General features: G+C 48.3%; 1 protein-coding gene across 2 annotated transcripts; it reads left to right on the plus strand.

Annotated features, from left to right (window-relative positions):
* The first annotated feature begins 4110 nt into the window (after positions 1–4110).
* LOC308465811 (SLAM family member 9-like) lies at positions 4111–27346 on the plus strand. Of its 2 annotated transcripts, none has more exons than XM_080986085.1 (4): positions 4111–4141; positions 17940–18263; positions 22433–22690; positions 24276–27346. In XM_080986085.1, exons 1-4 carry the CDS (start codon positions 4126–4128, stop codon positions 24464–24466), a joined length of 789 nt encoding a protein of 262 aa, XP_080842211.1. In that variant the 5' UTR covers positions 4111–4125; the 3' UTR covers positions 24467–27346. The 2 variants fall into 2 exon arrangements, with proteins under 2 accessions (XP_080842211.1, XP_080842210.1); XM_080986084.1 differs by lacking the exon at positions 4111–4141 and adding an exon at positions 15015–15209.
* The last annotated feature ends 299 nt before the right edge of the window (positions 27347–27645 follow it).

Genomic DNA, 27645 nt, shown 5'->3' on the forward strand with positions numbered 1-27645 from the left:
AAGGTGCTACTGGAAGGAAATTTTTAATTTTGTTTCTGTAGTCAGGAAATGGCATGCAACTCAGCAACACTTTGCAGCAGATTTTGTACCTATGGAGCAGTGGCCAGAACTGAAGGTCCTGCCTCCCCCCCCCCCCAATGCTCCTCCTCTCCCGGATGTTTCCCAAGCAGCCTCAAATTGTGTCTGCACACCTCTGGCCCCTGTTCCGCTCTTTTCGTTTCTCTGCATGTCCTGGGAGGACAACGATGAGGGGAGCTTGTCACAGCAGAACAGGGAGACTCTGAATTCTTCATCAGCCCCTTGGCCCCCTCCTTTGCTTCAGTCTGAACTGCTCTCTGACACAGGTTCTTCCTGCTCACTAAAGCCTGTTGTCCCTTACGCATCTGCCCCTTCTGCCAATCTTCTCCCTCTGACCTCTCCTCGGTGCCCCACCACCAATCCCCGGACTCTAAGCCTTACTCCTCTGGGGTTTCCCTTGGGGGTTCCCCAGCTGGTGGCTCCCCCAACTCCTCTTCATCCAGCCAGTCCCTGACATGAAGTTTCCAAACCGTCTTCCGAGGCAGCCCTATGTATCAAATAGGCCTCCTCATCCATAATTAGATCTTGGATGAGGGACGACTGATTCAAGGCCACTTTGATTGATTGATTGATTGATTGATTGATTGATTCATTCATTCATTCATTCCATGAAATTTAAACACCAGAGAATTTTATGAAAACCATAAAATCCGGGGGTGGGGAGGTTATGATACATGTACAAAAAGTTAAAAAGCTAAAACAGGCTAAAATTCACACCAGCTTCCTAAGCTTCTGGGCAGACTTGTCTAAAAAAGAATGTTTTTAGCAGGAACCGAGAAGCGTACAGTGAAGCCACCTGCTTGGTCTGAAGTGGCAGGGAGTTCCAAAGTGCAGGTGCTGCCATGGCTTGCATTTATATCCTGCCCCTTTTCTGCAAGGGACTCAAGGTGGTGAGAGGGGAGGTTGAGACGCAGTGACTGGCCCAAGGGTCAGTCAGGGGGTTTTATGGCCAGTCTGAGACTCTCACCACCACACCACACTGGCTGCCTTGTGGTAAAATCCTGGCCTAGTTTGCATGTCAAAACTATTTCTTTATTGCATTTATGGTCCATTTGCATTTTCCCTCCAAGGCGTTCAAAGTAGCTGATGTGGTTCTGCCCTCTCTGCCATTCAACCCACCCAACAACCCTATGTGATGGGGAAGGGGTGAGCCACATGGATTGTGGCATGCTGCCTCCATGAGGACTAGTGGCATGCTTTATAATAAACTAATAATAATAATACCTTTATTGTCAATGTACAACCTGTGTACAATGAAATTAACCGAGTCTCCCCCCTGCACAAACATTCAATCTCATTGTACTATGTGTGCTTGTTGCACAACACACCAACCCCGAAAGTCAGTTGCACTATACAGTCATACCTCACGTTACGTCCACTTCATGTTACTTTCTTTCAGGTTACGTCCCACAGCAACCCGGAAGTACCGGAAAGGGTTACTTCCGGGTTTTGCCGCTTGCGCATGCGCAGAAGTGCAAAATGATGTCACACGCATGCGCAGAAGCGGTGAATCACAACCTGTGTGTGCGCAGACGCGTCGCTGCGGGTTGCGCTCTTTTCACGTTGCGAACGGGCCTCCAGAACGGATCCCATTTGCAAGGAGAGGTACCACTGTATTATTTTCCGTTCAGCAGCCTAACAGCCCATGGATAGAAACTGTTTTTCGGCCTGTTGGCACGACTGATTATACTTCTATATCTCCTGCCCGAGGGTAGAAGATTAAAGAGGTGCTGGCCGGGGTGTGAATCGTCCCTGAGAATTTTTCCCGCTCTCCTAAGGCCACGATCCTTTGCGATGTCATCTAGCGGGCTCAGGGGACAGCCCATGATATCCTGTACTGTGTTCACCACCCTCTGTAGAGACTTTCTGTCCATGGCTGTCAAGCCAACGTACCACACTGTGATACAATATGAGAGGACACTTTCTTTTGTGGATTGGTAGAAGGAGGTCATCAATTGTTGTTTAACAGTGTTCTTTTGCAAAACCCTGAGGAAATCGAGTCTCTGTTGCGCCTTCCTAACCACCTGAGTTACATTGTTTTTCCAAGTGAGTTCTTCACTAAGGTAAACTCCCAGGAATTTAAAGGAAGAGACTGTCCCCACACAACCCCCCTGATATACAACGGGGCAGGTTCCCCTCTCTTCCTCCGAAAGTCCAACACCATCTCCTTTGTCTTGCTAATATTTAGGTGCAAGTTATTCTCTAGGCACCATGCAGATATTTTTTGAACCTCCCTCCTGTATGCTGATTCATCTCCAACTAGAACAAAAAAGCGTCGATGCTTCTCCTGTTCAATGTTCAGCGTCTCTCTGCAACCCAAAATTCTCTTCTTATATTGAGGCAACATGAACGGGTCCATCGCTGAGACTCCACTGTCACTCGTTCCTAATTTGTTCATAATAAAATAACAACAACAACAACAATAATAACTACTTATAATAAATTTCCCCAGCCACTCTGGACGGCTTCCAACACGAGATTAAAAATACATTAAAACATCAGTCATTAAAAAACTTCCCTAAACTTCCCTAAAAATTCAGAACAGATCAGGGAAAAGTTCTCAAGGAGAACAGTTCCCTTTGTGTCATGCTTCCTAGTACCTGGGGAGAATTTCATTCTCTAGCTGCCTCACCTGCAAAAGGAGAAGGCAGAGTTGGAAAAGATTCAGAAAATGATCAAGGGGGTAGAACAGGAAAGGCAGCAGTGCTTGGGGTTTTTTATCTCAGAGAAAAGATGAGTAAGAAAGGACATGGTAGAAGCCATAAGATCCTGCACAGCACAGAGGAAGCAGACAGGAAATGGTTTTTCTCCCTCTCTCAAGACACCAGAACTCAAGGACTTGCCATGAAGCTGAATATTGGAAGATTCAGGACAGAGAAAATAAAGTCCTTCACACAGTTACTCTGTGGAACTCTCTGTGGCATTTTCATAGGTGGGAGAGGATATATTAATTGCAATTTATCCCTCCAGGTACTCATCATATGTGTCTCTGTGTGTGTGTGGCTGAACAGAGTTCAAAAGCCCCACCCTTAGCAGCAAAACTGAAACATGTAGGAATCAGCTGTGAAGGCTTCTTTTAAGTAAGTCTAGCTGCAGAGCAAGTGGACTCCCCCTTTTCCTTTACCCTGCTTAACAAAGAAATCAAGAAACTGTGGAAATCAGCTTTAAATGTGAATTACTTACTCATAGTCTTGCCTTGGTTCTCAGCTGCAGCATGTTGTGCAATGTCCAGACTCCTTATATTCAAAAGGGACTTTAATTTCATAAACATAACTGAGAATAACGTATCTACAATCTCATGCTTATTCACTTTGTTCCTTATAGAGAGATCCTGCACAAGATTCTCCCTATTAACATTTCAGGATCTTCCTCTGTCAGCTTCACTTCACACTGACAGGCACTCAGTATCCTGAATAAACCTCTCTCTAGCAGCCATTCTCCCTCACACACAGGGAGAGAGAAGAGCAGAAAAAGCAGTTAAAAAACGACAGTTTCTGGAATAACAGTCACAACGGAATGGAATGCCTTTCCCATGTGACTCACAGTCAGCCAATCACACGAGAGAGCTACAGCCAAGGGGGGAAAATACCGTACTGAAAATACACAGCAAATTCACCTAAGCAAACATTCCCATTTCAGGAAATTAGATTATCCTTAACATGGAAGCAGTAAAAACTATGGAGGTAAAATGTTTATATGGACAATAGAAAGAGCCTCAGGCATGTGTCTGGGCCTGAGACAGTGGACAGCATGTCTATCCTCGTGGCTACTCAAAGAAAGAGGGGGGTGGGAAGGAACAGAAAATTATATATGCCTTCCCAGGAGAGGAGGGGAAATGACATCACACAGAGCCCTCTCTACCAATTACGTTTCTATGGTCTGAGTCTTTGCCTATCAGCAGTACAGCTCTGTGGTCTCCTGCACCTAAACTTACTAACTGGGAAGCATATATCTTGTTGGATTTTGACCGCAACCTTCCCCACTCTCCCGCAGGAAGCAGTGACAACCAACAACTTGGATGGCTCTGCAAGGGGATGAGTCAAATTCATGGAGGAGTGTCACGGTGCAGTTCACTGGCGGTCGAAGTCCCGGCAGGGGACGTCAGGACCGGGGGCAAGATGGCGGGGTGGGAGCAAGAATGGGAGTCCAGAAGCCAGGAGTCAGGAAGCCAAGAGTCCGAGGGTCAGAGAGCCGGGAGTCAAGATGCCAAGGGTCCGAGGATCAAGAAGCAAGGAGTCACGAAGCCGAGGTTCAAGGATCAGGAAGCAAAATGCCAAATGCAGGAAACGTGTTGCTGTGGCAAAGGGAAATGCTGACCTTGTATCCCTTCCCGGCTCTTGCCACCAGGTGCAATGAGTTACCAAGCAGCCTCACCTGTGCGGCTGCACCTTCCTCTCCAGAACAAACTTGGGAAGGCCCCAGTCCTGCAAAGTCCTACTGGTCCCAGGGCCTGGCTCCTGCATGCACTCCTGACATCCCACGAGAGAATGGGCTCTCCTTCCTTGGAGGTTTTTAAGCAGAGGTTGGCTGGCCGTCTGTCATGGATGCTTCAGTTGAGATTCCTGCATTGCAGGGGGCTGGACTATTTGACCATCAGAGGTCCCTTCCAACTCTGATTCTGTGTTTCTAAGGGTCACCTGGTCCAACCAACTCCCTGCAGTGCAGAAAGGACAGCTGAAGAATACCTGACAGGTGGCCCTCCAACCTCCATTTGAAACCTCCAGTGAAGTTGACTCCACCAATGTCCCGGTCCAGTTCATGGGCAGTCGAAGTCCCAGCTGGGGACGTTGGGACCGGGGGCAAGATGGCGGGGTGGGAGCAGGAACGGGAGTCCAGAAGTCAGGAAGCCAAAAGACCAAGGGTCAGAGAGCCAGGAGTCATGAAGTCAAGGGTCCGAGGATCGATAAGCAGGGAGTCATGAAGTCAGGGGTCCAAGGGTCAAGAAGCCAGGAGTCACCAAGTCGGGGGTCCGAGGATTAAGAAGCAAGACAGGAAGCGTGTTGCTGTAGCCAAGAGCCGAAGGGAAATGCTGACCTTATATCCCTTCCTGGCTCTTGCCACCAGGTGCAGTGAGTTACCAATCAGCCTCACCTGTGCAGCCCTGCCTTGCCTCTCCAGAACAAACTTAGGAAGGCCCCAGTCCTGCAGAGTCCTACTGGTCCCAGGGCCTGGCTCCTGCATGCACTCCTGATATCCCACGAGAGAATGGGCTCTCCTTCCTTGGAGGTTTTTAAGCAGAGGTTGGCTGGCCGTCTGTCATGGATGCTTCAGTTGAGATTCCTGCATTGCTGGGGGTTGGACTAGACGGCCACCAGAGGTCCCTTCCAACTCTGATTCTGTGTTTCTAAGGGACACCTGGTCCAACCAACTCCCTGCGGTGCAGAAAGGACAGCTGAAGAATACCTGACAGGTGGCCCTCCAACCTCCATTTGAAACCTCCAGTGAAGTTGACTCCACCAATGTCCCGGTCCAGTTCACGGCCGAAGTCCCAGCTGGGGATGTCGGGACCGGGGGCAAGATGGCGGGGTGGGAGCAGGAACGGGAGTCCAGAAGTCGGGAAGCCAAGAGTCTGAGAGTAAGGAAGCAGGGGGTCAAGAAGCCATGGGTCCAAGGGTCAGGAAGCAAGGCAGGGAACATGTTGCTGTGGCAAAGAGCCAAAGGGAAATGCTGACCTTATATCCCTTCCCGGCTCTTGCCACCAGGTGCAGTGAGTTACCAAGCAGCCTCACCTGTGCAGCCGTGCCTTGCCTCTCCAGAACAAACTTAGGAAGGCCCCAGTCCTGCGAAGCCCTACTGGTCCAAGGGCCTGGCTCCTGCACGCACACCTGACAAGGGGAAAGGGGGCTATCAATGGCTACTGGCCACGATGGCTCTGCCCTGTCCCCCCAGTGGGAGGCAGCCATGCTTCTGGATGCTTGTTGCCGGAAATCGCAGGAGGGGAGAGTTGCTCATGCGCTCAGGTGCTGATTATGGGCTTCCCACAGGCATCAGGCTGACCACTGTGAGGACAGGAGGCTGGGCTAGAAGGACCCCCTTTGGCCTGATCCAGCTTATTGTGTTCAGATGCTCAGACCTGTCACCGTCTGACTCCTGAAGAAGCAGGCAAAGGGCCATCTCCCTTTTGTTGTTGTTGAGTCGTTTAGTCGTGTCTGACTCTTCGTGACCCCCTGGACCAGAGCATGCCAGGCCCTCCTGTCTTCCACTGCCTCCCTCATGCTGGTAGCTTCGAGAACACTGTCCCACCATCTCGTCCTCTGTCATCCCCTTCTCCTTGCGCCCTCCATCTTCCCCAACATCAGGGTCTTTTCCAGGGAGTCTTCTCTTCTCATGAGGTGGCCAAAGTCTTGGAGCCTCAGCTTCAGGATCTGTCCTTCCAGTGAGCACTCAGGGCTGATTTCCTTAAGGATGGAGAGGTTTGATCTTCTTGCAGTCCATGGGACTCTCAAGAGTCTCCTCCAACACCAGAATTCAAAAGCATCCATTCTTCGGCGATCAGCCTTCTTTATGAGAGAGCTTGCAGGGCAGCAGTTGAAGAAGGAGCAAAAAGGGTTTTCTTGTGTGTGTTTGTGTGTGTTTCTTTGTGGCTGATTGGCTGCTCTCCCTGTGCAAAGGTCAGAGGGGGCAGGGTTTCTGTTGAGGCAGGTGATTAGCTGTGGGAGGAGCTTATCAGAGCTTGCAGGGCAGCGGCGCGCGCCTAGCGGCGCGCGCAGTTTGATCCATCTTTTAGATTTAGGGAAGCTAGTCTCAAACGTTTGTAGGGGGAGACCTAGGTTTTTTTGTGGGGGGAGTTATTTTTCCTGTCTTCACGCTTTTTATGATGGAGGACCGCTGTAGCCACCCCCAACAACACGTTCTCAAGATGGAGGGGGAGGGAACAGCTGCAGTCGCCTGCGGTTCCTGCGCAATGTTTGCCATCTTGCCAAAGGTTGCAGGCAGCTTTACCTGCAGCAATTGCATGTTGATTGCCCTCTTAAAAGACAAAGTCCAGCAACTGGAGGAACGTGTAGCTACGCTCCAAAGAATTAGAGAGCTGGAGCTCTTCTTGGAAGCAACAGAGCACACCATCTCCACCAAGGAGGAGACAGGGGACTCCCCTGAGAAGGAGGCTAGTTCACCAACACAGGAGCCAGATATATGGAGAAACGTGACTCAAGGAAGTAGGAGGCCCAGGGTTCGCTCTGATTGCTTAGAAATACACAATCGCTTTGAGGTCCTCTCCCCTAGCATGGAAGACGAAGAGCAGACTCCATTTGAGGATCTCTCCCTCATTACAGTCGATCAGGTATATGAAGACAAAGTCAGTCCTCAGGGAATGTGCAGGCGACCTTGGAGCGGACAGCTCACGGAAGAACCCCGACCAAACCTAAGAGGAGGCGAGTAGTGGTGATAGGGGATTCCCTACTGAGGGGAACAGAAGCAGTGATCTGTGGGCCTGACAAGATATCTCGGGAAGTGTGCTGTCTCCCCGGGGCTAAGATCCAAGATGTAACTGAACGACTGCAAGGAATCATAAAACCCACTGACAAATACCCCTTCCTCTTGGTTCATGTGGGAACCAATGACACTGCAAGCAATAGCCTCCAGAAGATCAAAAGAGACTACGAGGCTCTGGGCAGGAAATTGAAGCAATTAAATGCACAAATTGTGATCTCATCTGTCCTCCCAGTTGAACGACGTGGCCCAGGGAGAGAGGGGAAAATAGTGGAAGTGAACAGCTGGCTTCGCAAATGGTGTAAACAGGAACGGTTTGGATTCTTAGATCACGGACTGCAGTTTCTTGAAGATGGACTTCTGGCAAGCGATGGGCTGCACCTCACAACGGTTGGGAGAAATGTTTTTGCCAAAAATCTCAGAAACCTCATCAGGAGGGCTTTAAACTGACTAATGTGGGGGAGGGAGACAGTGCTCCTGAAGGTAGGAGTCTATCAATTGATGAAGATGATCATCCAAATGTCATAGACCAAATGGAGCAAACAGCACACAGACCTAGTGGTGGGAGGAAAAAATCCTTAAATAAGAGTCACGGGGGAATGATTAGTGGACTTCAATGTCTGTACACTAATGCGCAAAGCATGGGAAATAAACAAGATGAGCTTGAACTCTTGGTACAGCAAACTAAATATGACATAATAGGCATCACTGAAACCTGGTGGGATAAGTCCCACAATTGGAATGTAATAATGGGGGGATACAATCTATTTCAGAGAAACAGACCAGACAAGAAAGGAGGAGGAGTGGCGTTATATGTCAGGGATGTGTATACCTGTGAAGAGATCCAAGATTTAGAACCTCAAAGCCAAAGTGAGAGCATTTGGGTCAAAATTAAGGGAGAGAAGAATAACAGTGACCTCATTGTGGGAGTTTACTATAGATCCCCAAGCCAAACGGAGGACATAGATGATGCCTTCCTGGAACAGATGGCCAAGCATGCAAAAGGAAGGGAGATAGTAGTAATGGGGGACTTCAATTACCCGGATATTTGTTGGATGTCCAACTCAGCCAAGAGCATAAGGTCAAACAGATTCCTCACTGGCCTTGCAGACAACTTCATTGTCCAGAAAGTGGGAGAAGCAACAAGAGGAACAGCCATTTTAGATCTGGTCCTAACCAATGTTGATGACCTGGTTAGTGGGGTAGAAGTGGAAGGATCATTAGGCGCGAGTGATCATGCTCTTCTGAAGTTTACTATACAGCGGAAAGGAGCAGCCAAGCATACTAGGACTCAATTTCTTGACTTTAAGAAAGCTGACTTCATAAAACTTAGGGAAGTGCTGGGTGAGATCCCATGGACAGTAATACTAAAAGGAAAGGGAGTTCATGATGGCTGGGAGTTTGTTAAGAGGGAGATACTAAAAGCACAACGTCAAGCAATACCAATGAGACAGAAACATGGAAGGTGCCTAAAGAAGCCAGGGTGGCTATCTAAAGAACTTTTAACTGAGTTAAGATTAAAAAAGGATGTGTAGAAAAAATGGAAAAGGGGGGAAACCACCAAAGAGGAATTCAAACAAATAGCCAGCACGTGTAGACACAAAGTCAGAAAAGCTAAAGCACAGAATGAACTCAGGCTTGCTAGAGAGGTTAAAAGCAACAAAAAAGGCTTTTATGGGTATGTCCGTAGCAAAAGGAAGAACAAAGAAACAGTGGGGTCACTCAGAGGAGAAGATGGTGAAATGCAAACAGGGGACACAGAAAGGGCTGAACTCCTCAATGCCTTCTTTGCCTCAGTCTTCTCCGATAAAGAAAACAATGCCCGACCTGAAGAATTTGGAGCAAATGATTCAGCAAAGGAAACACAGCCCAGAATAACTAAGGAGATAGTACAAGAATACTTGGCTAGTTTAGATGTATTCAAGTCTCCAGGGCCAGATGAACTGCATCCAAGAGTATTAAAAGAACTGGCAGATGTGATCTCAGAACCACTGGCAGTCATCTTTGAGAATTCCTGGAGAACAGGCGAAGTCCCGGCAGACTGGAGGAGGGCAAATGTTGTCCCTATTTTCAAAAAGGGGAAAAGAGAGGACCCAAATAATTACCGCCCAGTCAGTCAGACATCAATACCAGGGAAGATTCTGAAGCAGATCATTAAGCAAACAGTCTGTGAGCACCTAGAAAGGAATGCTGTGATCACCAACAGTCAGCATGGATTTCTGAAAAATAAGTCATGTCAGACTAACCTGATCTCGTTTTTTGACAGAATTACAAGCCTGGTAGATGAAGGGAACGCAGTGGATGTAGCCTACCTTGATTTCAGCAAGGCATTTGACAAGGTGCCTCATGATATTCTTGTAAAGAAGCTGGTAAAATGTGGTCTTGACTATGCTACCACTCAGTGGATTTGTAACTGGCTGACTGACCGAACCCAAAGGGTGCTCATCAATGGTTCCTCTTCATCCTGGAGAAGAGTGACTAGTGGGGTGCCACAGGGTTCTGTCTTGGGCCCGGTCTTATTCAACATCTTTATCAACGATTTGGATGATGGACTCAAGGGCATCCTGATCAAATTTGCAGATGACACCAAATTGGGAGGCGTGGCTAACACCCCAGAGGACAGGATCACACTTCAAAACGACCTTGACAGATTAGAGAACTGGGCCAAAACAAACAAGATGAATTTTAACAGGGAGAAATGTAAAGTATTGCACTTGGGCAAAAAAAATGAGAGGCACAAATACAAGATGGGGGACACCTGGCTTGAGAGCAGTACATGTGAAAAGGATCTAGGAGTCTTGGTTGACCACAAACTTGACATGAGCCAACAGTGTGACGCGGCAGCTGAAAAAGCCAATGCAATTCTGGGCTGCATCAATAGGAGTATAGCATCTAGATCAAGGGAAGTAATAGTGCCACTGTATTCTGCTCTGGTCAGACCTCACCTGGAGTACTGTGTCCAGTTCTGGGCACCACAGTTCAAGAAGGACACTGACAAACTGGAACGTGTCCAGAGGAGGGCAACCAAAATGGTCAAAGGCCTGGAAACGATGCCTCATGAGGAACGGCTAAGGGAGCTGGGCATGTTTAGCCTGGAGAAGAGGAGGTTAAGGGGTGATATGATAGCCATGTTCCAATATATAAAAGGATGTCACATAGAGGAGGGAGAAAGGTTGTTTTCTGCTGCTCCAGAGAAGCGGACACGGAGCAATGGATCCAAACTACAAGAAAGAAGATTCCACCTCAACATTAGGAAGAACTTCCTGACAGTAAGAGCTGTTTGACAGTGGAATTTGCTGCCAAGGAGTGTGGTGGAGTCTCCTTCTTTGGAGGTCTTTAAGCAGAGGCTTGACAACCATATGTCAGGAGTGCTCTGATGGTGTTTCCTGCTTGGCAGGGGGTTGGACTCGATGGCCCTTGTGGTCTCTTCTAACTCTATGATTCTATGATTCTATGATTCTATGGTCCAGCTCTCACTTCCATACATCACTACTGGGAAAACCAGAGCTTTAACTATACGGACCTTTGTTGGCAAGGTGCTGTCTCTGCTTTTTAAGATGCTGTCTAGGTTTGCCATCTCCCTTTAGAGTAGACTAATCCACAAGGCTTACAACTCGAAGAGGGTGTTTTAAGCTCTCTCTGTTGGGTAGCTTAGCGAAGCTTAAGTTTTGCAGATCACAGCCGATGTCAGGCTGATAACAGCAACAGCAACACGCTTTCATCTGCCTGTCACAAGGAGGGCGCAGAACAACATGGGGGTTTGGATAAAAAGGCCTAAGAGGGTACCAATCCCACAAGTGCCCTCCTAAGTCAGAGGATGGAGGCTGCCGCAGTAGACCTCCAGCACCAACGAGGTGCTCTGATCTCTCAGCCGTTGAAAATACCCCCACCGGCATTTCCCCATGGAAGGCAAAGAGCAGAAGCTGTGTCCCTTGCCAGGCGGTGCCTGATATTGCGCTCACTTTTCTGTGAGCCCTGGGGACTCATTGCCACAAGATGTCGAGGTGGTTGCTAGACATGGGGAAGGATCAGCGGGGCAGGATTATCAATAGGGGAGATGTGAGGAGTTTGGGCTCAGCTCAGCTTGCAGAAGAGGGCTTTGCTTGAAGTTAAGGCAGATGGAGGGATGGGCTTTCAGATAATAATAATAATAATAATAATAATAATAATAATAATAATACCCCACCCATCTGACTGGGTTTCCCAGGCGAGGAAGCAGCAACCTGATAAATGTTTGTAAAACTATTCAAAAGAAGAAGCTGAACTTTGGAAGATCCTTCATCATGCAGCAGAGTTAAACCATGGAACTCCCTTCCTCAGGCTCTTCTCGTGTTCTTATGGACCAGCATATTCCTCTAACCAGCGGCCCCGGGTACAACTCTCTCCCAGCTGCTTTGGAGCCAAGGAAATCGCAAGCCACCCCAACGGCCAGTGCTACGAGCCAAAGATAGACGAGATAAGCACAGGAGGGTTCTGCTTTGGCAGCCTTCCCAGCTTTGCAGCAGATAACCAAAGGCTCTCCTATCTGATTTTATTCTTTCAGTTGGGACCCAGGGCTCCCCGCAATCGAGAAACAACAGCGATCGTTTAGCAGATTGGTAGCAGATCTGAGCAGCCTTCATCTGACCTGATAAGGTGAGCAAGAGAGGAAGGGGCTTCACTGGCTCCATCTAGCTCAGTGTGGCTGACACTGACTGGCAGCAGCAGCTCTCCAGAGCTTCAGTCAGGAAACTTTTTCCTAGCCTTGTCCGGAGATCCTCTCAGGGGCTGAACCTCAGGCCTCCTGCTTGGAAAGGGCGGGGGCTGTACAGCCGAACCTCCCCATAAGGACATCAGAAGAGCTGGGAACCCCAAAGGTCATCCAGTCCAACCCCATGCAATGCAGGAATCTCAGCTCAAGCATCCATGACAAATGGCCGTCTGAGCTCTGCTTAAACACCTCCAAGGAAGGAGAGTCCCCTTGGGGTTCCTGCCCCACTCTACAAGTCTATGATTCCTCAGACTTTTGATGATCACATTTAATTCTCATATATATATATATACACACATACACATTTTTATTATTTTTTTAACATATCAGTTCCAACAGTCCTACAACATAACTTCTCATCTTATACAATATTTTTAGACTTCCATCAACACCTCTGATGATTTTCCATTCTTTGTCACTTATTATGCATTTCTTAATTTCTATATTACATTTAATTATCCTTAACTAATCATTCTCCTCATTGTCTTTTTTGCACTATTTCAAATAATTCACCTTACAAAACTTATTGCAGAAACCTAATGCAATCCGTTCATCACAGTTACTTTTCAAATAGTTCATATATTTACTCCGGTCTTCTAAGAATCTCTGATCCCACAGGTTTCGAATCCTTCCTGTTAGTTTATCTAATTCTGCGTAGTCCATCAACTTCATCCTGCATTCTTCTTTCGTCGGTGGTTCTTCTTGCTTCCATTTTTGTGCCAATAATATTCTTGCTGCTGCTGTTGCATATAAAAACAACATACAATCCTGTCTATTAATATCATCTCCTACAATGCCAAGTAAAAATGCTTCTGGTTTCTTAATAAATGTATATTTCAACATTTTTTTCATCTCATTATATATCATTTCCCTGAAGTTTTTCACTTTTTTACATTCCCACCACATATGATAAAAAGTTCCCTCCTTTTCTTTACAATTCCAACATTTATTACTTATTTTATACATTTTAGCTAATTTTACAGGGGTGATATACCACCTATACATCATGATCACATCTAATTCTCGAGAGGGAGGGGGTTAATATAATAATAATAATAATAATAATAATAATAATAATAATAATAATAATTTATTATTTATACCCCGCCCATCTGGCTGGGCCTCCCCAGCCACTCTGGGCGGCTTCCAAAAAAAATATTAAAATACTGTACTACATCAAACATTAAAAGCCTCCCTAAACAGGGCCGCCTTCAGATGTCTTCTAAAAGTCTGGTAGTTGTTGTTCTCTTTGACATCTGGTGGGAGGGCGTTCCACAGGGCGGGCGCCACCACCGAGAAGGCCCTCTGCCTGGTTCCCTGTAACTTGGCTTCTCGCAATGAGAGAACTGCCAGAAGGCTCTCGGATCTGGACCACAGCGTCCGGGCAGAACAACGGGGGTGGAGACACTCCTTCAGATATACTCCCTCCTCCACCTCTCATAATCTTCTCCTGATCAGCTGAGACAGTGGCTGCTTTGCATTCTTTGCCGCCCTGCTTGCAGAGCGGGCCCATATCTTGATTTGGGGGGGTTTCTTCTGGTGCAGAAAGGGGAGAATCACCCCAGCGAAGGGATGGGTTTAAATCATGCGCCACCTGGGTGAGATGCCAAGGCAGATTGGCGCTTGCTCTTATCTTGACCCAGAGCTCTCCTTATCTCTCTGCCAGGAAAGGTTGACAGTTGATGGCTTGTGGTCGCCTCATCGTTGACTCACAAACTCCACTCTGGGGCAGGCAGCACTCTGGGGGGGAAACAAGCCTTTCGTCCAGCTGCCCGGCGTTATCGTCGCAAGGCTGACCGTTCGCCTGGCATCTCGCCTCAACACCTGTACCCAAAGTGGCCCATCCAAGTGGGCAGCTGGGTAGGACTGCAGAGCCGAGTGCGGATTCTGCAGGCAGCAAAAACGTCTCTGGCAAATTATAGCCGGGATCAGCCTTTTTATGCTTCTCTGCCACTTTGCATGAAAAGCCCCAAACGAACACATTTCGGTTTCAAGCCCTGCATCTTACTCTTCACAGAGCTACAATTCCCAGCGCCCTTAAACTACAGTTCCCGGGATTCTTTGAGGAGCGAAATGTGTTTCCAGTGTGCTTCAGATGTGTGGCGTGCACACAACCTCACAACTGCCAGATGTCAAGCTGCTCATTGACAGACACCTTGCCCCCCATGGCCCAGGAATTTAGATCTGCCTCCAAAGCTCTCTCCACGCCCTGTGGGCACCCAGGGGCCCCACCTAAGGACGTGACGTCAGGCGAGGCTGGCTGCTGCTCCTTCATCTTCTGCAACCTCTCATCCTTCATTCTTCCACAGAACCAGCAAGGACGTCCCCTTGCACTTTCTGGAAGGTGTTCGGAGCCCAAAGGGAGGCCTCTGGCAACCCTGCCGTGCGGGACACGTGCCCCCAAGGGCCACCCTGGCTTCCTTGGTGAAATATACTCAGAGTCGCAAAGTGATTTCATGCTCTTTATTCAGCTCATAGTGGTGAGGAGGAATGAATGAATGTCCCCTCACAGTATCTGCTTTATATACATTATTTACACAATGGGCTGCACATGATTGGCTAATTCCGGAATTCTACTGTAAGCCAATCAGGTTGTGGATTCACTTATATCTGGAGCATGATTGGGTGGTTCCTGCCAACCAATCATACTGCTGCATTGTTCTAGGACCAATCAGACTGCTGCAATTTGGATCCTATTGTTCTAGGACCAATCAGACTGCTGCAATTTGGATCCTATTCAACTCAGTACATAACACTTGGCCTGACCTTCAAGAAGGCGGGCAGGAGGAAGCCACTCCCCCCCTTGCTTTGGGCCAGAAAGGGGAGGGAGAGGCGGCTGCCCCTCTGAGCTTCCCAGGCTCCTCGCACATCAATCATCATCTCTCCAGAGAGGCTGGCATGGAGCCCCTCATGGTCTTCCTCCTCCTCCTCTGCACCTTCCAAGCTGCAAGTGAGTAAAATCTGGGAGACTCTCAGTTAAATTCTCTCTCTCTGCTCCATCATGCAACACCCTAGCCTTTCTTTCTTTCTCTCTCTCTCTCTCTCTCTTTCTCTCTCTCTCTCTCTCTCTCTCTCTCTCTCTCTCTCTCTCAATATTTTTATTGCAGTAGCTTACCTAAGGTTATACACAATAACTGTAACCATTCCAAACATAAAAATAAAAAGGTTCTTTCGAACATTCAGACTTCCTTCCCTCCTTTTTCTTTTTTCCTGCATCTTTTACAGTTATCCATCTATTATATATAGTAACCAAAGTTCATTTCACTTTACAAGTATCAGTGTATCTCTGCCAATGATTTCAACTGTCTACAGTGGTCTTTTAAGTATATTAAGAAGTTATTCCAATCTTTTAAGAATACGTGGGTCTTCCTGGTTTCTGAACTTTCCCATCAGTCTTGCTATTTCTGCCTATTCCTATTCCATCAGTTTGGTCAGCCACGCTCCCCGGGTCGGTACTTCTTTCCATCTCTGGGCTAGGAGCATTCTCGCTGCAGTCGTTGCATACATAGTCTTTTATTTTCTTTTAGTAGTTCCTCACCTATTATCAATGACAAACCTAGACAGCATCTTAAAAAGCAGAGACATCACCTTGCCAACAAAGGTCCGTATAGTTAAAGCTCTGGTTTTCCCAGTCATGATGTATGGAAGTGAGAGCTGGACCATAAAGAAGGCTGATCGCCGAAGAATGGATGCTTTTGAGTTATGGTGCTGGAGGAGACTCTTGAGAGTCCCATGGACTGCAAGAAGATCAAACCTCTCCATTCTGAAGCAAATCAGCCCTGAGTGCTCACTGGAAGGACAGATCCTGAAGCTGAGACTCCAAGACTTTGGTCACCTCAGGAGAAGAGAAGACTCCCTGGAAAAGACCCTGATGTTGGGAAAGATGGAGGGCACAAGGAGAAGGGGACGACAGAGGACGAGATGGTGGGACAGTGTTCTCGAAGCTACCAGCATGAGGGAGGCAGTGGAAGACAGGAGGGCCTGGCGTGCTCTGGTCCAGGGGGTCACGAAGAGGCAGACACAACTAAACGACTAAACTACTACTACACCTCTTATATCTAACAGAAAAGCCTCTTAGAGCCCAACTAGGTTTGTTCTTGGTATAAGCTTTCGTGTGCTTGCAAATACCAAGAACAAACTTAGCTTATACCAAACACAACTTAGTTGGTCTCTATGGTGCTACTGGACAATTTTTTAATACATTTAGAAAAGCCACTGGCTTTTAAACAAAAGTTTTCTTCAAATTTTCTTATATCATTTCCCAGAAAGCTTTTACCACCCCACAGGACCACCACATATGATAAAAGGTACCCTCTTTCCTTTCACATTTCCAGCACAAATATGAGCTGCCCTTGCCTCTTCCCTTGGAGAACTTTTTGGGGTTCAGGTACAAGCAGGCAAGGTGCGTGGAGAAAGGGGGCTCCTGTTTTGCATCCATCCTAATTTGCTCACCTGGAGGTTAGTTGGCATCCTGCCTTTATTGAGGGTCCCCCCCCCATTTGTTTTCTGGGAGGCTGTTTGACAGTGAACATTGAGAAGGATTTGCTTGTGGGGCTGCTTATCCATCTTCCCCCGAGTCATTTGTTCATTCCACCCTTTCCATAATGTGGCGGGGAGTCTGTTTCTTTTTAAAGCTGGCTCTGTCAGGTGAGGGTAGCAAGGGACCTTTCTTGTACAAAAAAATCACTTGAAATCTCTTACCACTCAGAGATTTTGGGGGGAAATAACATCTTGTCCAGGGCCGGACTGAGGTTTGATGAGGTCCTCAGCTACTGAAGGTAATGGGGCCCTTTATATGTCCAGCTGTCCTTTGTCAACAATGAATTTTCACTGTTTTTCGTGTTGAATATATGCTATATGGTAATTTATGGACCTAATAGGTATCTCAAGCCCTTTGCACATGTTGCCCTGCAACCAGTCCATGCAGAATGTAGGCACCCTATATATAGAAAGGAGCAAAGCAGTGATATTTTAGGGAGCAGGTGAGCAGGCGGGGCCCATGACTCACATCCTTGGAGCCTACACAACACAAAACACTGTTGCTGTATGTAGGTTTTGTTTTACAGTGGTACCTCGGGTTAAGAACTTAATTCGTTCCGGAGGTCCGTTCTTAACCTGAAACTGTTCTTAACCTGAAGCACCACTTTTGCTAATGGGGCCTCCTGCCGCCACCGCACGATTTCTGTTCTCATCCTGAAGCAAAGTTCTTAACCCAAGGTAGTATTTCTGGGTTAGCAGAGTCTGTAACCTGAAGTGTATGTAACCCGAGGTACCACTGTATTTGTTTTTTATCCTATACAGTGGTACCTCGGGTTACAGACGCTTCAGGTTACATACGCTTCAGGTTACAGACTCCACTAACCCAGAAATAGTACCTTGGGTTAAGAACTTTGCTTCAGGATGAGAACAGAAATTGTGTCTGGTGGTGCGGCGGCAGCAGGAGGCCCCATTAGCTAAAGTGGTGCTTCAGGTTAAGAACAGTTTCAGGTTAAGAACAGACCTCTGGAATGAATAAAGTTCTTAACCCGAGGTACCACTGTATTTTGGAAATGTACATTCAGGTTTTTCTTCCTTTAAATTTTTTTGGGGCCCCCAAGAGAGTGGGGCCCTAAGCTACAGCTTGTTTAGCTTATACGTAAATCCAGCACTGATCTTGCCCCTTCTTGGTTTGTTGCCCCAGGGCTGGATGACACAGGAGGGGTGAACTTGGTCGAAGGTTTTGGGGAGTCCGTCACGTTGCCCCTGGAGATTCCTACCCAGAACATCTCCACGCTCCTCTTGAACTGGAAGTCTTTGTCGAGGAAGAAGGCACTGGCTCTGTGGACCCCCCAGCACCCCTTGTTTGTCATCGACGCCGAGTATTCTGGGAGAGTGAACTACTCCAAGGAGAACAATGTCTGGCAAATACGCAACTTGACCCTGGCAGACGGTGGACCCTATGAAGTCGTGATGGGAGTCGTCCCCCGCGAGACCATCTTAAAAAATTACACACTGTTCATATTTCGTAAGTTCTGAGGGCACAGCAAGGCTTCCTTGGGAACCGTAGGATCGTAGAAATGTAGCGTTGGGTAGGAATCCCAAGGGTCCAAACCCCCTGCAATGGGGGGGGGGGTCACTCCGAATGGGAGTTGCTATTTGTGGCACCAGTAGATCTTCAGGGAAATGTTGCCAGGAGGAATAGTTTAGAGAAAAGTTGGTGTTAGAGAGATTCAGCTCATGGCTTGGAAAAATAAGGGGCATCATCGAGGATGTCGGGTCTGTATATTGGGCTACAGAGACAGCCACTTGATTCGGGACTGGCAAAATAAAGTTCTTCATGCAGCACATACCGTATTTTTCGCTCCATAAGGCACACCTGACCATAAGACGCACCTAGTTTTTAGAGGAGGAAAATATTCTGAACGAAACAGTGGATGTATGATTTTTGTGGTTCATGCTGTTTCCACAGACATGTGATTTGACAGTGAGTTTGGGGTAGCCGAATGCTAAAATCCTGAGGATCCATGTGGATCCGTGCTTTGTAACCACGTTTTTGTACCATTGTGGCCCCACAAAACAGTGGGTGCGTGATTTTTTGGTACAGGCTGTAGCCATGGACATGCTATGTGATCTGATGGTGAATTTGGGGTGACCCAATGCAAAAATCCATGGGCTTTTACCTCCCCCCTCCCAGGCAGCCTCCTTTATCTCTAGCATCCCTTATCTCCCTCCCCGATCTCTTGCCAATCAGCGGCTTTGTTTCAACACCCCCTTCCCTCTTTCTAAAAAAAAAGCATGATCTGCTTTTCTCCCCTGGGCAATTCGGCTCCAGGGACCATGCCTTTGCCCCGTAAGACACACAGACATTTCCCTTACTTTTTAGGAGGAAAAAAGTGCGTCTTATGGAGTGAAAAATATGGTAGTTGAAACTGTAGAACTCCCTTCCGCAGGAGGCACTGATGGCTACCAAACTGGGTGGCTTTAAAAAGAGGATTGGGCAAATTCATGGAGAAGGAAAGGGCTATCGACGGCTACTAGCCAAAATGGCTAGGCTCTGCCCCACAGTTGGAGGCAGCGATGCTTCTGAACACCAGGTGCTGGAGATGGCAGGAGGGGCGAGGGCTCTTGTGCCCAGGTGCCACTTGCAGGTTTCCTAAAAGAGGCATCTGTTAGAAGAGGAGGCTGAGCTTGAGAGCCCCCTTTGGCCTGATCTAGTTCTTATGGAACCTCAAGGTTCAGAGGCAGTCTATCTGGGTTCCTGGGTTCCTAGGGACATTTGGCCACTGTGATGGCAGGAGGCTGCACTAGGTCGGCGACTGGCCTGATCCAGCAGGCTCTTCTCACGAGTAAAATGTGCATGTACTATTATTTGGGGGAGGTGAGGAAGTACACTGCTTCCCCCTTCCCAGTGCTCAATTTTTCCTTCCCCCCCCCCCACAAAAAATCCTGCAGATGAATCCAGGGCCAGCAGCAGCCCTCACCCCCCAAAAAAAAGATATCCCTGTGATCTGCAGGAAATAATACCAATTCAGAGAAGCAATTAGCCGAAACAGTTGCATGATTCGCGTAGAAAGATAACAGGAAAGGGGAACCGCCTGCAGTGTGATTCCTGCGTGTGTGTGAGCAAAACCATCTTTAAACAAGATCGCAGAGTCCAGGGCGTGATGAGAGGCTTTCCTACCCTGCTGCTGACTGGTTTCCTGCGAGGGGCTCAACTGCATCTCTGTTGATAAGAAACCAGCTTGCTTCTCTCAGAGACTCAGATCGCTTCCACGAAGACGAGCTGAGTCAAACTTCCAGGATCTTGATTCCTATTGTGATAGGAATTTTATGGTCTTAGATATATAATAAATGTTCATAAATGTACCAACCAAGCACACACATAGATCAGCACAGGAAGGCCGACCTGGAACCATTTTGATTCCTAAACCGAGCCAATGTTTTCTCTGCAAGGTCAAAGAGGGAAACCTCCCATTGTCTTTTCCTTCTGTCTGTGTATGAATAGGGTGAGCCTGTGACCTGGCCCAGGAACTAAGTATTTATCATTACAAAAGACTGGCCAGGATCCCCAGGGTATCCAGTCAAGTAACCTGCCAGACAGGAGATAAACAACATTCCAATTTCTGTTTTAAGATTGCCTTTTCTGTGATGTAGGTGTGATGTATCTGAGGGGTGGTCTTAGGTTACACCCCTTCTGTGATGTATGTATGATGTTTTTGGGGGTGGTCTTGATCTACAGGGTGGCAATTTCAAAAGTCTTTATACGGACTTGCGTGCCATTGTTCTGGGTCCTCCTCCTTTTCTGCAGGTGAGGGGAGCACCCTGTTGCAACAGATCAATAAAGATCAAGCTTACTAGCTGCTTTGCTTCTCAATATTCTCTGCTTGGCCTCTGTTATTTTCTCCTATCAATAGGGAACCTACGTAAGGACTCTATATGGGCTCTTGGATACCCCATAAGGGAAAAGGGCAATTTTTGTTTACAACAGATGGCGACCACGAAGGGACATTTGGTTACCCAGATTCTGGGAGCGAGGAAGGACTGGTGATCCAGCGCGCACCAGGCAGTTTGCCAGGAGGAATAACCAGTACTCCATTGATCCCAGGGTCTGGAAATAACTGGAGGTCCAGCGGGGTTAACCAGAGGAAGCAAAACTCTTTATTCGCCAGAACATCAAGGCCGTGGTTCACCTGGTGCAGCCTCCTGTCTTCACAGTGGCCAGCCAGTTGCCTCAAAGGGAAACCATCGTGCAGGATCCGAGGGAAAGACCAGCTCTCCCCTCCTGCGGTTTCCAGAAGGGGGAATTTGGGCGCCTTGCTTCCTCCAACTGCAGAGGCAGAACAGAGCCCTCTCCCCTCCATGAATGCCCCCATTATTCTTTTAAAGCCATCCAGCTCTACCTCTCTTTCAAATCGGAACCAGTGAAGACGGTGAAGGTCCTGTCTGAGTGTCTGGAGGCAGTTGGAGGATGGATGGCGGCTAACAGACTGAGGTTGAATCCTGACAAGACATAAGTACTGTTTTTGGGACAGGAGGTGGGCAGGTGTGGAGGATTCCCTGGTCCTGAATGGGGTCACTGTGCCCCTGAAGGACCAGATGCACAGCCTGGGAGTCATTCTGGACTCACAGCTGTCCATGGAGGAGCAGGTCCATTCTGTGTCCAGGGCAGCTGTTTATCACCTCCATCTGGTACACAGGATGAGACCCTTCCTGCCCGCGGACTCTCGCCAGAGTGGTGCATACTCTGGTTATCTCCCGCTTGGACTACTGCAATGCGCTCTACGTGGGGCTACCTTTGAAGGTGACCCGGAAACTACAACTAATCCAGAATGTGGCAGCTAGACCGGTGACTGGGGGCGGCCGCCGAGACCACATAACACCGGTCTTGAAAGACCTACACTGGCTCCCAGTACATTTCCGAGCGCAATTGAAAGTGTTGGTGCTGACCTTTAAAGCCCTAAATGGCCTCGGTCCAGTATCCCTGAAGGAGCGTCTCCACCCCCATTGTCCAGCCCAGACACTGAGGTCCAGATCAGAAGGCCTTCTGGCAGATCCCTCCCTGTGAGAAGTGAGGTTACAGGGAACCAGGCAGAGGGCCTTCTCAGTGGTGGCGCCTGCCCTGTGGAACGCCCTCCCATCAGATGTCAAAGAGATAAACAACTACCAGACTTGTAGAAGACATCTGAAGGCAGTCCTGTTCAGGGAAGTTTTTAATGTTTAATAGACTATTGTGTTTTAATATTCTGGTGGAAGCCGCCCAGAGTGGCTGGGGTATAAATAATAAATTATTATTATTATTATTATTATTATTATTATTATTCTCAACCATTCCTCATAAGGCTTCGTTTCCAGACCCTTGACCATCTCAGTCACCCTCCTCTGCACATGCTTACAGCTTTTCGATATCCTCCTCAAACTGAGGAGCCCAGAACTGGACGCAGTATTCCAGGTGGGGTCTGACCAAGGCAGAATAAAGCAGGACTGTGACTTCCCTTGATCTGGGCACTAGACGTCTGTTGATGCAGCCTAGAATAGCCTTAGCCTTTTTTGCTGCTTCATCACACGGTGGGCTCCCTATGGCCAGATTCAGTCCCATAAAGGGTTGGGGAGGGAATAGAATGACGTGCTTCTTTCTCTGCCCCCCAATTCTTGTCCATCTCCCACCCACCCCCACCTTTCCCTGCCCCTCTGCAGGCATCAACATCACCAAAACGTGGTGGGAGATCAGCTCCTGCACTTTGTTCTGCGAGTTGGGGGCCGGGAAGATGGCCAACGTGACCTACAACTGGACTCTCACGGCGACGGGGGCCCCACTTTCCCAAAGCAGCCGACTCGACCTCGTCATGCGCCCCACAGACGCGCATCAGTCCTACTCATGCGGCGCAAAGGCTCTTGGGGTCCAGGTGACATGGGACATCTCTCCCTACGAAGACTGTGGGGTCAAGGCTTCAGGTAAATGCCTTCAGGGAATCGCAGAATCAAAGAACTGGAGAGTTGGGAGGGGACCCCGAGGGTCATCTAGACCAACCCCCTACGATGCAAGGGACACGGCAGAAGTTCCTAAAATAATGCCTGGCATGGAGAAAGCAGAGAGAGGAAAGGTTTGCTCCTTCTCTCCTAAAACTAGAATTCATGGGCATCCAAGGAGGTTGTCCATTGGCAGATTCAGGATGGATAATAAAATAATAATAATAATAATAATAATAATAATAATAATAAAATTTTATTTATATCCCGCCCTCCCCAGCCAAAGCCGGGCTCAGAGCGGCTAACAACAATAAAAGTAACACAGATTTCTAAAATCAATTAATTCTAAAATTAATTCAGAGTCAAATTAATGGCAACCATTGGGCTAGAGTTCTCTGAGGATCGCCAAAGGAGAGGTTCAGACTGTGCCTTGGCCAAAGGCCTGGTGGAACAGCTCTGTCTTGCAGGCCCTGCAGAAAGATGTCAAGTCCTGCAGGGCCCTAGTCTCTTGGGACAGAGCGTTCCACCAGATCAGGGCCACAGCCGAAAAAGCCCTGGCTCTAGTTGAAGCCAGCCTAACCTCTCTGTGGCTCAGGACCTCCAAGATGTTTTTATTTGAAGACCATAAGTTCCTCTGTGGGACGTACCAGGAGAGGCGGTCCCGTAGGTACAAGGGTCCTAGGCCGTATAAGGCTTTAAAAGTTAAAACCAGCCCCTTAAACCTGATCCTGTACCCCACCGGGAGCCAGTGCAGCTGGTATAGCACTGGGTGAATGTGATCCCATGGCAAGGACCCCGTAAGGAGTCTTGCCGCAGCATTCTGCACCCGCTGGAGTTTCTGGGTCAGTTTCAAGGGCAGCCCCACGTAGAGCGAGTTACAATAATCAAGCCTGGAGGTGACTGTCGCATGGATCACAGTGGCGAGGTCAGGGTGAGAGAGGTAAGGAGCCAACTGCTTAGCTCCTTAGGATAAAAGAAAGTCTTTCTTCACAGCAGCACAGAGTTAACCTATGGAACTCCCTCCCACCGGACAGGAGGCAGCAATGGCCACCGACTTGGGTGGATTTAAAAGAGGACTGGGCAAATTCATGGAGGAGGAGAGGGCTATGGAGGGCTCCTGGCCACAACTGGAGGCAGCAGTGTTTCTGAATGCCAGTTGCTGGAGAGAGTTGCTCTTGTGCTCAGATCCTACTAGTAAGCTTTCCTTTGGGGCACCTGGTGAGGAGGCTGGACTGGATGGGCCCCCTTCGGCCTGATCCGGCAGCAGCCAGGCTCTTCCTGTGTTCTTGTGGAAACCCCAGGTGCAGAAGCAGTCTATCCAGATTCCTAGGTCCTTAGGAGTATCCGGTCCCTGAGAGATTAGGATGCTGGGCTGGATGGGTCTGATCCTGCAGGCTCTTCCCACGCCTTTATATTTGTTTCCAGACGAGCTGGTGGTTTTAAGCCAATCCTTTGCCTCCTCTCTTTGCACAGCACTTGGCAGAATTTGTGGTTTTGGGCTAAATAAGTTTATGCGATTTCCCAATAAACAAACATGAAACAATTATCTCTCTCCCTCTCTCTTCCGCAGGACTTTTCGTGGTGCTCTGCTACTGGGCTGCCAAAATCATCCTCACGCCCGTCCCCCTCTTCTTCCTCTATTATCATCACTTCAAGAAAGCCAAATCCACACAATATACTGTCTCAAAGGAACGGACAGACGTGGACTACGAAGTCGTCCACTTTCAAGAAGCCGATTACGAAATGGACTACGTGAATTAATGTCCACACAGAAACGATTCCTCAGAAGAGGCGAGGGCCAAGTTTGCCGCTGCTTCCCCCCCCCCCCAAAGTCTCCAAACATTATTTCCAGTCTTCTGGGAGTCCGCAGCATTTGAGCTCAGTGGAGCTTCTTTCTCCCAGCTGAACAGGACCCCTCGCTCTGCCAGTTTCACCCTCAAGGCTACCCTACAAGACAGCTGGAAGGAAAGGAACACAGAACTGTAGGTTTTTTTTGGGGGGGGGACCCTGAGGGTCATCAAGTCCAACCCCCTGCAATGCAGGAAGCCAAGGTCCCAAGCACAGAGAATCTTTTTGAGACCTCAGTCACAGAATCATAGAATGGTAGAGGTGAAAGGGACCCCTGAGGGTCATCCAGCATGACCCCAGCTAAATCAAACACTCAACAGATTACTGGGCAGTGTGCAAGCACACGCCTCCTCCCAAATCAATTTTGGGTACCCCCCAAAAGCACACTTTTACCCCGGCTTTGGCTGGGGAGGGCAGGATATAAATAAAATTTATTATTATTATTTCCCGCAAAAAGGAACAGAATCACGGTCAAAGTTGATGGTCCGTCCTGCAGCTGATGCTTGGAGCAGAGGGAGATGCCTTATGCAGAGTCAGGCCCTGGGCCCACACGGACTGGCAGCAACGGCTCTCTGGGATTTCAGGCAGAGGCACTGTTCCTGAGCTACCTATTATTCTTCCACCCTTTCCAGAATCATGCTGTAATAAGCTACAGTGCTGGGCACCATTTCCAGGGAGGTGGCCCTATGGAACTCCACGCCACTTGCTTCTCAGCACATAGGGACAAGACTGGGGAGTGTGGAATCTGTGGCTGTTTCAGAGACCGGCCCCCTTGCGCTGTGGCCCTATATGCAGGCTTTACCTGGGAGGAAGCGCCATGATTGGACATAGTAGGGCTTACTTCTGAGTAGACATGCATAAGCTTGTGCCATTATTACGCCATCCATGACTGCTTCAATGGGCGGAACTGGCACTGCTCCTGGGGCCACATCATATCTGTTCTGAATTTGTGAGAACTCAATTGCTTAGTGTGGCAGCAGCTAAACCTTGGAACTCCCCGCCTCTTGACACCAAGCAGACGCTTTCAACTGGACTCTTTTCGGCACCCGCTAAAAACATTATTGTTTAGTCCAGATATGTAGAATGTTGGCTTGTGTTCTAATCTGTTGTTGGTTTTAATTTTTTGAATGTTTTTAAGGAGTTGTTTTACTGAGAATTTAATTGTTTGTAAACCGCTTTGAGGGTTTTTGTTGTTTTACAGTCAAGAGTGGTGTCTAAATTACATGAAACAGATACGTAACAATTTTTCATTTAGTTTTCTTCTCTCCCCCGGCTTCCGGGAGCTGTGTCGCTAAAATGAAATCAAAACCACCAAAGGTCTGTGGAAAGTTGTAAGGACTTTTTTTGCCTAACGCTTTGCAAGGAAATCCATTCTCAAGAGACGTTAATTCACAAAACCCTGAGCATCTTAGGTCCAGGGTACTGTGGGGACAGTCTGAACCCTTATATCGCAGTTCCATCACAACTAAGAACCTGTAAAAGAGAAAAATTTGGTCATTCCATGAATCCGTGAGGCTCATTTGAAAGCAACAAGGAACTGAGCCTTGAGAGTCATTGGCCCAGCCCTGCGGAACTCTCTGCAACGGGAGATTCAATAGGCGCCTTCTAACTTTTAAACAGGGATGCAGGTGGCGCTGTGGGTTAAACCACAGAGCCCAGGACTTGCCGATCAGAAGGTCGGCAGTTCAAATCCCTGCGACTGGGTGAGCTCCCTTGGTCCCCACTCCTGCCCACCTAGCAGTTCAAAAGCACGTCAAGGTGCAAGTAGATAAATAGGTACCACTCCGGTGGGAAGGTAAACGGCGTTTCCGTGCTTCTCTGGTTCGCCAGAAGAGGCTTAGTCCTGCTGGCCACATGACCCGGAAGATGTACATGGCTGGTCCGCCAATAAAGCGAGATGAGCACCGCAACCCCAGAGTCGGCCACGACGGGACCTAATGGTCAGGGGTCCCTGTACCTTTAACTTTTAAACGCTTGTGGAAAACTTTCCTATTCTGCCAGGCCGATGCAAGCAATTAAGACACCCTTCTATGTTTAATTGACGCCCGTTTGTAACTGTATGGTTCCATGCATTTTTGTTGGGAACGGCTTTAACGAAATAGTGGTCCATATTTTTCACAAACAGATCATTTCGCCCTCCACCCTACTTCAAAATTATGACCAGTTCACGACCTGAGCCTGTGTTGATGCCCTACTCAGAGAGAAGGGAGCGGGACCCCTGAAGGCTCAACAACTCTCTCCAGCAACTCCCCCAACCAATTTTGTTTTTACCAAGGCATTTTCCCAAAAGCCCAGAAGGAAACAAAACAAAGAGGGAAAGAGGGTGGTTTACCATAAAACACGGTTGTCTGGGAAACGGGTACTGTTGAGGCGTATGTAACGAAGCAAGGCGTAATTAGGAAATGCAGCTCCGTCTTTTTTTCTTTGCAGCAGAATCTGGTGCGCAGAAGGTCCAGTCCCTGAAGGCACACTTCCAGGCAGAGGTCTGGCTGACGAGGAGGCAACTTCCTCTGTCCCCCTAAAAAACAAAGGCGCTAGTCCTCATGCTTCTGCATAATCATGCTTTCTGGCCCACGTAGGACCAGTCTGGATAGTTAGCCTTGGTGAAGCCTTGACGTTTTCATCCCCCAAAAAGTTTTTGAGTTTCTGCTGAAATGAGGCTGCATTTTAATGTTGTCTTTTAATCTTGTTTTTTAAGTTGTATTTCAGTCGTTTTATATCTGGTGTTAGCCGCCCTGAGCCCGGTCTTGGCTGGGGAGGGCAGGGTATAAATAAAAATTATTATTATTATTATTATTATTATTATTATTAGGCTGACATAAACAGGAAGAGCCATAACTCGGGGACAGAGCACCTGCTGGGCATGCAGAAGGTGCCAGCTTCAATCCCCGCTGGCAGCATCTCCAGGCAGGTCCGAGAATGCCCCCTGCCTGCAACCCTGGAGAACTGCTGCCGGTCCGTGTGGGCAGCACTGGGCTAGGTGAGGCAACAGAGCTCAGTATAAAGCAGCCTTCCTGCACTCCTGAGACGCGTTGGGGGGAAAGGAAGACCTGGATCCCGAATGGCCAGTCTGGCCTGGGCCAGAGTCTCTC

The sequence above is a fragment of the Podarcis pityusensis genome, assembly GCF_964106645.2.
Source record: "Podarcis pityusensis genome assembly, chromosome: 16".
Lineage (NCBI taxonomy): Eukaryota > Metazoa > Chordata > Lepidosauria > Squamata > Lacertidae > Podarcis > Podarcis pityusensis.